Genomic DNA, 12776 nt, shown 5'->3' on the forward strand with positions numbered 1-12776 from the left:
GTCGATGCACAGGATCTTGCTCCACAGCCTCCCTGCATCTCATAACAGATGCATCACTTCAACCGCGCGACTCTTCCTCACTTTGGTTCCATGCAACACTCTGCAACCAGGAATTAAGGTACTTTGTCCAGCGGACCTAAACTGGTCCCCATAGCCACCAGTGCTCCATCGTGGTCAGCCTGAGCTTGTGACTTTGTTCCAGTCTGATGCAACCAGATATGCCTTGTTGGCGCTTTGTGCTTTTTGGCACTATTTTTCCATAAAATTTTATTATTCCAAATCTCCGGTTTCCCTGATTGGATAGTTGTTGTTTTGCTCTTGGTTTATTTCATTAAAATATATTCTACCTTTCTAAACCTCCTGAGAGATCTTCTTAGGTGGTGTTTTCACTGTTTGACTGTTCGAAGTGTTGCACAAATATTTTACACATTGCCTCTAAGTTTAGCCTTACTGCGTTATGCCAAGCTACCAGAGGATGAGCACAGGTTAATTTGAGGTTTGCAGTTGCACTACCCTGACTCGGATTGTGGTTCCTGCTTGACCTGGGCTCAAATCGAAATCAACCAACAACCCAATTTCTAACAATTCCCAAAAGCAATATTTTTTAATTGATAGAGTGTTTAAAAACAGAAGGACTTATGTTGAGACAACAACCCCTTTGTCAAGAGGTCAATGGAAAAGCAAAACATTGTAAACAACGTTAATACAAGAAGGAGCAAGGTTAATGACTATCATTGTTGTGGTAAAACTGATACATATTGAAAATAGCACAATATATGCACCCCAGATCACTCCTTCTGCTTATTTGGGGTCTAATAATAGATTCAGCTATATCTTTCCAAATTAGGTCATTGCTCTTCCTTTATCAGACACATTGAATTTTGTGTCACACACTGTGAACTACCACTGCTGCTGGAAACAATTTCATGGATTTACCATCCTTCACTTAGGCTACCCCTGAGCAATTGCCCCAAAAGGAACCTAAAGATCTTTTTTTCCACCACCAATTCTATGCTGGAATATACTTTAGTGCCTTCATTGCATTTATGTCATGAGCTATTTCAACACCTGTTTTGTGTCCTCCTTCTTTACTACATGAAAGAGGTGTGGCGCGGTGGCTAGGGCGACTGACTCCGGAATCTGGGGATCACTGTTCTATCCCTGGCACCGGCGGCAGATTAGCCCAGCACCATGTGACTCTGGGCAATAGCTTGCTTAATCTTCCCGACGGCCCCAGCGCCTAGAGACCCTTATGGGTGATTGTGCGCTTTACAAATGTGGATTACATGTGTACCCTGGAGGAATTTGAATATCTTACTCATATGGCACTCTCCTACTTCCCCTCTATTCAGTCACTCTCTCTCCACTCTAGTTATTTCCTCTCTGTTATTTAAATAGCCAATGTCAGATATTTTACGGACTCCCTGTACCTGGTGTTCCTTACAGTATGATCTATGTTTCTGTGAAGAGATAATAACTTGAAAACAGGGGTTGTGAGCAGGGGTTGTGAGCAGCAGAAATATCTGTGTGAGTGTTAAAAAGAGTAGATGTATAGCGCTATGGGCCATATGTATCAAGCCTTTTGCAAATCGCAAACGGCCTTTTTGCATGTTTTGGTATGTATGAAATATTCGCAAAATAAGGAATAGCAAAGATTTGCGATTCCTTATTTTGCCATAGCATTTAAGGAATCGCAATATTGCGATTCCTTAAATGCTATGTATGTAGCATTTTTGGGTTGCGAATTATGGTTAAGAATTCGCAAATTACCACCAACTTTTAGTTGATGGTAACTTGCGAATTCTTCAAAAAATGCACAATTTGGCATTTTTGAAGGTGGCATGTGATGCACACACATGCCCATAGGGCATGTATGTGCGCCATATGCTCACACATGTACATTTCAGGGGTGCAGCAGGGTGTCTTTGAGACACCCTTGAAATAATTCTCAAATTGCGATTAGCAAATTGCGAATTCGCAATTTGAGAAATATTTCGCAATCATTCCTATGGGCCTCCTGTCCCATAGGAATGCATTGGAAATTATTCCTTAATTGCGAATTCGCAAAATGCGAATTCGCAAATAAGCAAGATTAAGAAATTGCTAAAAAATAGCGAATTTCTTCATACATACCATTTTGCGATTCCTAAATATCGATTCCTTAAAAATTGCTATTTAGGAATCGCAAAAGGGTTTGTTGATACATATGGCCCTATGAAACACTTCCTCAGAAAGAAGAGGCAAAAGGCGAAACAGCAAATACCAGAAGATGTAGCTGACGTGATGACATGGAGCAACCATGGGGGGAAGTGACAGGTAATAAGGCCTTTGGAAAGACAAGTGAAGTAAAAGAAGACAAAAACGCAATCAAATGTCAAAGATACTGTTTATTTGTCACAAAAGAAACTAAAATCCATGCGCACTCACCACAGGAAAGAAAACGTCTGCTCTCTTGGCGTGTTTCATAGAAATAATGGTAATAATGAACTGTAAAAAAAAGGAAAGGAGAAGTTCTATCCCGCACAGTTGCATCATTCACCTGAAGTCTTAATGACGTGGAACAAAGTCACATTATACAGGACCTGATGGCCGTTGTTCCAAGTGTAAAGTACCCTCTCCCGAGGGTTATAGTCCAGCATAGATATGTGGGAATATTGGTTGTGGAATGGGATATCAGTATACTCGTAGGTTGAAGTGTTTGTGTAGTAGGCGAAATAGATCTTGGCGCCAGCCAGATGGGAGTTTGTCACGTACAAGGTGCCGCAGATCATGAAGGACTCCCCAGCGCTGCGCTTGGGATATCCTGTGTCCCAGGTCTGCAGGATCTCTAGGGTCAATGGATCCATTTTGCTGACCACTATGTTGCCTGCATTTTGGTTGGTGGTGTAGACAGCCCAGAGGCCATTCTCATCCACCATGAAGTCGATGTCGGACGAGCCACCCCAGGAGTAGGGAAAAGTGTTGTTGTAGCCAGCAGTGTTGAGGCTGCGCTGCACCGCCACGCTGCGGGAGCGGAAGTGGTACTTCACCACAATGTTGCTCTGGTACTTGTTGTAGTAGAGGGAGCCATTATAGACCACATGACCTGTGCCAGCCCAAGGATGAGGGAGGAGATGCTGGACAAAGTTCTGACCCTTCATAAAGTCGTTCAGCGTCCGGTATTCCAGGACCCTGCGTCCTTTGTAATATCCATCCATGTACCACACCTGAAAGATAAAAGATAGACAATAGTTAGATTCTTTAAATTTTTATTTAAATCAGTTATTTACTTAGATTATTTATATAGTGCGTTCGTAAAATACATAGTTTGACATTCCACAATGTTTATTTTGTGAAATCATTCCTTTAAGAGAGAAACAAACTGCAACTATTTACATAGTTCAACCTAAAATGTCTCAGAATGCCTTGTGGGATGTGTTACAAATATAGCATTACTACACCTATTGAAAAATGTCTATGTTGGATTCTCTTGATCCACCAGTAAACTAACGCATGAACTTCTTTCACAATTCCTGAAATGTACATCCTACAAAAAGGTTGTTCAGTTGATAAGCCAAGCCTGGTACCCAGCACATTCAGTGTTGAAAGCCATCAAAGAGGACTTTATGACTTGAAAAATTCAGAAGACAAGCTTGGATGTATCTGTCAAACAACATAATGCTGAGTGGAATATATTCTAACCCTAATATTGACTGGTCATCAAAATGATGACGAGACGGCTTCATAATTATACTATTCAGGCCTAGTGGAGTCTCCTCCTCTAAGGTGGAGGAGTGTCACCCCACTGCTTGAACTGCAAGCTGAATACAAAAAAAATAAAATGATAAAAACGTTTGTTATTATCATTTTGTTTTCTGTATGCAGCTTGGAGCTGAAGCCAGGGGGCAGAGCTAGGCTCCCAGCACTCCCAGCATCACAGGGGATGAGTGGTGGAGAATATGCACAGCCTGCCAGCACCCGTCTGAGCGCCGAACCATGGCGCTCAGACCAATCGCAACACTGCTAAGGCAGCGTTGTGATTGGTCAAGGGATGCTGGTAGGCTGTGTGCTTCCTGCAGAAGAAGGATGGAGGAAGAAGAGGTGGCGGCCGGCAGTATAGGTAAGTGCTTTATTTTTATTTTTTTATATTTCCCACCCCTCCCTCTGTCTCCCCTTCACACCCCCTAACCCCACCATCCCTGTTTGGTAGCAGCAGCTACTGTTCAGGCCAAGAATTTATCAAAATGAATTCAAAGACTGTCACCTATCTTTTACTGTGGGAGTGAGGAGAAAGTAATAAGAGAGGGAGATGGAGGAGGCATGGAATCAAGGAGAGACAGGTCAGAAAATAGTCCTGTACATGCATGCGATGTAAGGTGTGACTGCAGTGGAAGGATACATCAGCCAGTGAAAATACTGTGAGGGAGAAATGCTCCTGGGTGGGACAACACAAGACATAAGAGTAAGAATAAAAGATATTGATGCATGCACTGGGAAGTGAGGCAAAAAACAATGACATCCAATCATGAGCAAAGGCTGACCCAAAGCCCAGTCTAAGTATTTGCCATGTATTGGAAAAGATAGGTCTCCAACATAAAGTCCTCAGTCGAGAACTAATAATGCCAGAAGAAAGTCTAAACATCCCCTTGTTGGTACAGTTTTATGCTCCTCATGGCTCCTCTCTCACACCCGGTTCCCCGGGCTATCCACTTGCTTAGCATTTAAACAGTCTGTCTGCCATTCACAATTATCATATATCTGAAAATATGAGACTGAATACTTCTCCACTGCCCATACAAAGTCCATAGTATACTGGCTCATAGCCCCCTCTCCTTCACAAACGTATTCTAATGCCTTCCTGCTTGCAATGTGCCTCCACACAATCGAAGTGTCATATGAAGTGATAATGGAAAGTTGTTCATCCTAGGTCAAATGGCCTGGGGCATTTGTAACATTTGTCCTTTACTCATTGCAGAGGGTAAATCTCCCTGCACAAACATGCTTGAACCTAAAGTTCCACAAAACCCTGGAAATAGGCACCACCGTTCTGCTCCCTCCAGGTGTAAACCAGCCTTTAGGAGCTCGAAACCCTTCTTGTCTCACTAGTGACTGTGAAAGGCTGGTTGAGATGAGGAAGTGTGGCATAATGTCAGAAAAGCTCCAGTCTGCCTTGCATCGAGTGGGCTGCGATAGTTCCCAGGTCAAACTCAGTGAGCGGATGCAAAGGAAGGGGACCTTTCATAGCGGTGGACATTTAAAAAAAAAAAAACAGAATGTATCTTCAGAGGAGTAATGGAAAATTATAAGACCTGTTGTAGAATGTGACGATGGGCTTCTGAATCTCCCATATCTTACAGATATTCATAGACCTTATGCTAGAGCAGCAGGAGCCCTTGTATGTTGTGCTTTGGTGTTTCTGAACATGCTTTTGGAGTTGGGGGATTCATTCAAGTTGAGAGTGGTGATCGGTTTTATGATGAAAATAAAATACAAAATAATAAAATACAAAACGAAAGAATCTTCTAAGAAGAAATATATGTGAAAGTCACCAAAAAGAAGCATATGTGCAAGAAGAAACATTATTAGGAAGAATTAGAATCAGGGCTTGTCAAACATCGTGGAGGGGGGTATCCCCTTTCAGTAGCTTAAAGTAAAATGTAAGCTATAAAATGGAATAGAAATGACTGTGAAAAGAAATGTTCTTGTCAGGTGGGCAAGGGACTTTAACAACCAAAGTCAGTTATACAGCACTAATGCTATGTCCTGTCCCACTCCAAAATGGCGACACTACTGAAATGCGGAACTCCAGAAAAGAACTGTTGTCATACCGATCACAGCTGTGAGCAATAAACATCAGCACAGCAAAGACATTCAATGGTTGGATGGATTTGGTTAAAGTGTATCCTCAAAACAAGAACTTTAAAAATGAGGCTCATCAAAACAACTAATTTCAGAGGCAAGACCGACCGAACTTAAGAACGTTTGTTCTGTTTTATAATTTAATTATGGAGTTATTGCCACCTGCAAAATATGTATATATATATTTTTGTTCCCTCCTTTCATTTTCCATTCTCTTCATGAATTCATAATTTAGGGTCTCATAACAACTCTTGAGCAGCTTTCAAAAACCCCGAAACTACTGGAACCTTCAGTATCGGTGTCTTACAAATATCTTAGTAGTTTGAGACTTGTGTGAGGCAAGATCACCTCAAGCACATCATTTTGAAGCAGCACAAAACAAGCAATTGTATTAATAAATTATTTTGAGGTGCGTTCCTTTCCTGTTAGTGGTTTGATACAATGGAAATCGGTTATTTTGACTACGAGGGAATTTTAGGCAAGCCTATTTCACGCGTCATTTTAACCCTAAAACAAGTTATTTGCGTGCTCTAAAATCAGCTACTTTAAATAGGTCTAGTTTTAAGGGAAGTCAATTTCAGAGAAGGTAGTTTGAAAGCACTAAAACAAGTCATTTTTAAATACCTCAGAGAGTAGTTTTCGCCTATCAGTCTCCATGAGAAAAAAGTTTCACTCAGTAGTTTTATAGCAGCAAAATAAGTCATTTTAACAGTAAATACAATAACTGTATGGCTTTAGCCCACCCTAGCCAACTGGATTAGCCAATTAGGTACTGTTTTGGGTGTGGCTTTAGCCAAGACCTTTTCGATGTTAATAAAATTATGCATAGCACTATTCATCGATTCGTCTGTTGTTGTGTCATTCATATTTTACTTTGTCCACTACCACATGCAGCATGGGGCAGTGGAACAACCCACTCCAGTCATTGGTTCATTTAACTGTCAGTGATGGCTTTCTGCTCTTCCATAAGGAGCACATGAGCCCCCAAAGTAGTTCCCTACAAAGCCAGGGACTACTATGGCAATGTGTGTTATAAGAAAAAACAATGCTGTATTCTTTTTTTTTAAGTTTTATATAGCGCAAACTCGACCCAATGGCATTGTAGCGCTGAAGCACCAGTTACATTACACAAGTACAGATTCATTTTTAGTCTGCACGGAGAGATTAAATGTTTTGCCCAGAATGACAGGATGTTGAGCTGACGCCGAAACTTGAATCTGGTTCCCAGTTCCAAAGTCAGCAGCTCTGGCCCTTATGCCACATAGCAATGTCTTATGCTTACACTCGCGACGGCCCAGCAGCACTCTCAACAATAAAGGTTTGCAAAAAAAAAAACATGTCAAAACAAAAAAGGCACTGACATTGCCAAAGGCTGGCAGCCAATTCCAGCCCTTGTATCCTTGCCCGTGGTTGATTTAGGGTTGTGCCTGTACAACCAGCATAGACCATTGTCTATCCCCTAAAGGTAAAATGAATATAGATATGAGACTTTTGATTCGAGTAGTTCTGAAAAACTACTCTTCTGATGATGTGCATCAGGAGCATTTGGTTAGTGCAAGGGATAATTCTTCTTCATGGAACTGTTGTCAGTAAAAAGCTAATTATCTGTGTTTTCAAAAACCTAAACAGGATTTTTAAATATAAAAAATAAGGATCTATAGCTATTTGTCTTAGAACAAACCATTACTGAACTCACGAATAAAATAAGTCGAAACTGTCCAGTGATGATGCTTTCATTTAAAAATGTCGCAGGGTAAAGGTGATTTGGGGAAATAAGGGGGCATTCACGGTAATTTTTTGAAATTATAGAGTTCCAGTATGTTCACCGCAATCAGATAAGTGGTTTCAGAGTCAATAATCGTCAAGGCATTTCGAAACTAATTGTACATTCCATACAAGATCAATAACACATTAGCAATCCATCTTTAACCTTCTAAAATTATTGTCGGAAGCCTCCTGTCTGTAGTTTATGTAATGCTAGTGCAACATATAAATATATAACAACAAAATTGATTGTATAGAAGGCAAGGACCTCAGTAATTATATTTCCCTGAAATATGGGCTCCATTTACAGTTGCCTCCAGGAAATAGTTTCCATTATTGCAAGCATGGGTGTAAGGAAGGATTTTTCTCTGGAAAACATTGACTTTTTTTTTTTACACTTTATTGCTGTTTCTGTTTCTCTGTTAAATAGAAGCATCTTTAAGGACTAGTTGCCAGTGTCCTTGTATTGGTGGGACACTTTCCACATCCGGCATATAACAATACCTTGGGGTTCGTAGTTTATGGAATGAGATAAATATTGTCAATTACAAGTTTCTGCATTGAATGTAGAAAAATATGCGTATATTGATGCTTTCCGCACTTCAAACCCGTATGCCATGGAATTTTTCTGGCCGCTATCCCCCATTAAATATTGACAGGTTTGACCTGATAATATTACTCTGCAGACATTTCTTACTTTCAGACTTTATTGAAACTGTTAATTACCGGGCTTGAATCGATACAATGCAATGGTTTTGGAATGTACTGAGACGCTCATAACTGAGACTTTATTGTCAAAGACTGTCCCCTGTGTAAACAGCCACTCTTGTTGTGCAGCAGGCTAACTCACCTTTCCCTCCAGATGCTGGCTTCATCCCCTCACCTACATCTAAACACCTCTCTTTACAGCTGACATCCAGGCCTCCTTGCCAGACACCTCTCTTTACAGCTGACATCTAGGCATCCTTGCCAGACACCTCTCTTTACAGCTGGCATCCTTGCCAGACCTCTCTCTTTACAGCTCACATCCAGGCATCCTTACCATACACCTCTCTTTACAGCTCACACCCAGGCATCCTTACCAGACACCTCTCTTTACAGCTAACATCCAGGCATCCTTACCAGACACCTCTCTTTACAGCTGACATCCAGGCATCCTTGCCAGACCTCTCTCTTTACAGCTCACACCCAGGCATCCTTACCAGACACCTCTCTTTACAGCTCACATCCAGGCATCCTTACCAGACACCTCTCTTTACAGCTCACACCCAGACATCCTTACCAGACACCTCTCTTTACAGATCACATCCAGGCATCCTTACCTCATTGACATCAGGCCATTGACATCCCCTCTGCCAGCATCCAAGAATCCTTATCTCACTGGTAGCAGATCTGTCTTCCTAACTGTCACCAACTGCAGCTCATATGGAGCAAGCTAATACTGCCAGCCACCATGCATTCACGCCTCAAACGGATGAGGCCAGGCCCATACCGCTACCTCCAGGAGCCATTGCCTAGCGGGTACCAAGCTCACTGCTACTGCAAGTCTCCAGGTATCTTTTCTAGACTAGTACCACAAGGGTCCAATAATCCCACCCTTATTGAATCTATAATCCCAACCTCTTCATTACCACGCCGGAGTACTACTGCCAATGTCAAGGAATTTCCCACCTCACCAGTACCAATCCACCCAATTCCTACCAACTTCTTTGAGGTTTTATTGGTACCAGGGCATGCTTCCCTTTTCAGCCTCTATGCAATAATACCCCTACAATACCAAGCCAGATGGCCGACTGATAGAATTGCTCCCCTGCCAATGTCATCTGCGTTTTCTCCTATAAATGGTCTCCATGGATGTTCTTTGCCCCATGTTGTGAGGGTTATTTTCATCCAGGTGAGCTTTTTCAGTCAATAGCATAACATCTGCTTGGACTTGTAGTTTTGCCTTTCAGATTCTAAGCAAGGACTTACAAGTCACTTGAAAGAGTGTCAATGTAAAGAGGGCAACCATTACTCTGGGGTTGTGAGAGGGGGAAAGGTTTGCACAACAGATGGGATGGGAACCCCATTAGGCCAATCCAAGCAGAAGTCAAACATTTTATCCACCTTGGAGGAAACTCCAAGCAAAAAAAGGTCTTTAGTCAATGGCCAACTCATACCAATCTATGAGGCAGTAATGTGAGGTAATGTGAAGATTCACAAACATAGGCTGTAGTAAATGAGTGCCTCAAATGTTTGCTGGATCCTTATGTATCTCCAGCATTTTGAAAGTAATGACATTGTAAGGTATAAATGAGTTGCAGCATTCACATCTCTTCTTTTTAGGGTTGGTTAAGGTTGGAGGCTCCAAACTGAAGAGAATCACTGCGGCATGTGCTGCCAGTGGTTCTACAAGAGCGTTGTTCACTGTAAGCCGAACATGAGCAGATTCACACCAGACTTTCAGGTTGTTAATCTAAAATAAAATTATGGAAAATGAACTTTAAGTGGAAATCATTTCCATAGGCTGTGGCCATCCTGAAAACGTAACAGGGCTCAAGCCCTTATGTATTTATTATAACTAGATATTCCCATTTACTGTTTGACATTTGTTGACATGAATGGAATCAAATGGTTCTAAGTTATTCATAATTAATTCATATTTTCATCTCAGAATTTCCTGGAATTGGGATAGGTAAAATGTAGATTCTATATCTTTCTATTGACTTGGGCAGAAAATAGGTGTGTTAGACATGCATCCTTGGCGTGGTTTCCCCTGATTTATTTTTTTGCTTTAGGAGCTCCTGTTTTGCTGACTTCATTTTTGCTGGCTTTCGGATTCTGGGCAATTTACCTCTGCAAACCAGTGCCAAAGTGCAGGTGTTCTTTCCCTAAAACAAGGTAACATTGGCTTATCCACAATTGGCCTATTTAATTTACAAATAGGTTCCTAGCAAAGTTCACTACATGTGCTCAGGGCCTGTAAGTTAAATGTTGCCAGTGGGCTTGCAGCACTGATTGTACCACCCATTGCAGTAGCCCTTCAAAACATGTCTCAGGTGTGCGATAGTATGTTTTAGCTGCCATGTCAACCTAGAAAGTTAACCTTCTTACCAGGCCCAAACTTTCCCTTTCAATACATATAAGTCACCCCTAAGCTAGGCCCTGAACAGCCCCAGGGGCAAGGTGCAGTGTATTCAAAAATTTAGATATGTACTTTTAGGTTTTACATGTCCAGGTAGTGAAAAACTCTTAAATTCATTTTTTCACCACTGCAAGGCCTATCTTGCCGATAGGTTCAGATTTAGATTGCCTTATTGTACCTTATAAGTGTAATTCCCAATTGAGACAGGATAGACATTTTGAGTTTGGTGTCTCTGGACTCACATTTTGAAATCACAACTTACTGTGAAGTCGGCTTTTAAATTGTAAGTCTGAAAATGCCAAAGTTGGCATTTTCCTACTTTAACCCATTCTGTGCCTCTGCCAGTCTCTGAATACATGTCTGGGTTGGGTGACAGCTGGGCTTTGTGTATTCCCTCCAGACAGTCTCACACAAAGGGAGATGAGGTGTGTCATTCACATCCTGATGGGTCATCACCAGGCTCATGGCCTTCCTGAGCTAAATGGGAGGGAAAAGCTGACACTTGCACCTTAATAGGAATGTGCCTGTCCCAAAACAATGAGCTTCATACCCCCTCTAGTGAGTCTGGAGCCAGGGCAGGAAGGCCATGGATCCTGTGCACTTCAAAGGCCTCCCTTTGAAGTCCCCCCACTTAAAAGGCACAATTGGGTATAAGTACTGGACCTCTGACACAACCAAGTCAATACACTCTGGACCTGAGGACTCTCTGCCAGGAGGAAGGACTGATGTGCAGCTGAATGTACTGACACTCTGCTGGACTCTCCTGGATTTCCTGGACTCACGCTCTGCTGTTCCTGCCCTGCTGCCTCTTGCCTGCTGGTAAGAAAGATTGGGGTTCATGTTTATATTCCCAGAAATAAGTGACTCCAAGGGCTTGCTGGCTTGCCTTCTGTTCTGAAGTCTCAGGGACCTCAAAGACTTCCTTTAACTCTGCTTCAGTACTGGCCTCTGCAACTGTGAGTCCAGCACTGCCAATAGGTGCCAATCTAGTACTCGGCCTTGAAAGGGGGTTATACAGATGGTTTTCTTCAAGAACCCATGCATGCCGGCTTTGGGTCGGTCGGAACCAATCCATTCTCCTTTGATGTTGATGCAGCACCGCTTTGAGGACATCCCTGTGTGGCTCAACAACAATGTGGAATCCGACTGCGAGGCCCAACAACAGCGCATCTACCCAACTGCGTGACTCGGTACCAATGCATCATGCTCTTGCCGTCGATGCATACTCTGAAACTGTGCGGTTTTCACTGAGGCCTGCATTGCTTCTGTATCTGACCAGCGCTCCATCGTGGGAGGCTTGACTTTTCAGATTTTACCCAGTCCAGCACAACCATTTAGCCCTGGTTGGCGCTTTATGACTCTAAGCATTATAATTAGGGATGGGTGGAATTTGTGTAGTCGCGCTACGCAAAGCTCCACGAAATGGTAAAAAATCTCTGCGAGCATGCAAAAGTTCAGCGAACACATGGAAGTGCTTGTTCCGCGTGTTCGCAATGCTTTTTTCCTGTTCACGAATGCTGTTTGCGTGCTCGGGGAGAAAAATCTTGCGAACACGCATTTTAAAAGCGCGAACAAGCAAAAAATTCTGTGAAGCCATAGAACGCCGAATTTTTGCAATTCCGCATTCCTCGTGGAACGCAAAATTACTCAAATTCCGCAAATTCCCCGAGTGGAACGGAATTTACCACCCAGGCCTAATTATAATTTAAGATATTCTTTAAAACTTCATAACTCTGGTCCTACTTATTGGACTTTGCATTTTGATCTTGTTTTGTTCATTAAATTAGACTCTATTTTTCCCTGTTTTACTGTAATAAGTGTAGCACAAATACTTTACACATTGCCTCTTAAGTTAAGCCTGACTACTCTTGCAAAGCTACCAAAGGGTGAGCACAGGTTAATTTAGGGTGTGTATCTGACTTACCCTGACTAGAGTGATGGTCCCTACTTGGACAGGGTGCATACCTCTGCCAACTAGAGACCCCATTTCTAACAAGAAGTAATGAGATTTCTCCAAAGTATTGGTTTTCTGCACTTGAAAAAAAAAGAT

At 42.1% G+C, this 12776-nt stretch overlaps 1 protein-coding gene across 1 annotated transcript in view; it reads right to left on the reverse strand.

Annotated features, from left to right (window-relative positions):
* Positions 1 to 2367: 2367 nt before the first annotated feature.
* The window catches only part of OLFM2 (olfactomedin 2), a 456349-nt gene continuing 445940 nt past the window's right edge, over positions 2368 to 12776 (reverse strand). The window contains exon 6 of the mRNA XM_078659181.1: positions 2368 to 3206. Within this exon, the coding sequence (XP_078515307.1) occupies positions 2532 to 3206 (675 nt within the window). The 3' untranslated portion in view covers positions 2368 to 2531. The remainder of the gene's footprint in view (positions 3207 to 12776) is intronic.

The sequence above is a fragment of the Lissotriton helveticus genome, chromosome 1_1 (assembly GCF_964261635.1).
Source record: "Lissotriton helveticus chromosome 1_1, aLisHel1.1, whole genome shotgun sequence".
Classification (NCBI taxonomy): domain Eukaryota; kingdom Metazoa; phylum Chordata; class Amphibia; order Caudata; family Salamandridae; genus Lissotriton; species Lissotriton helveticus.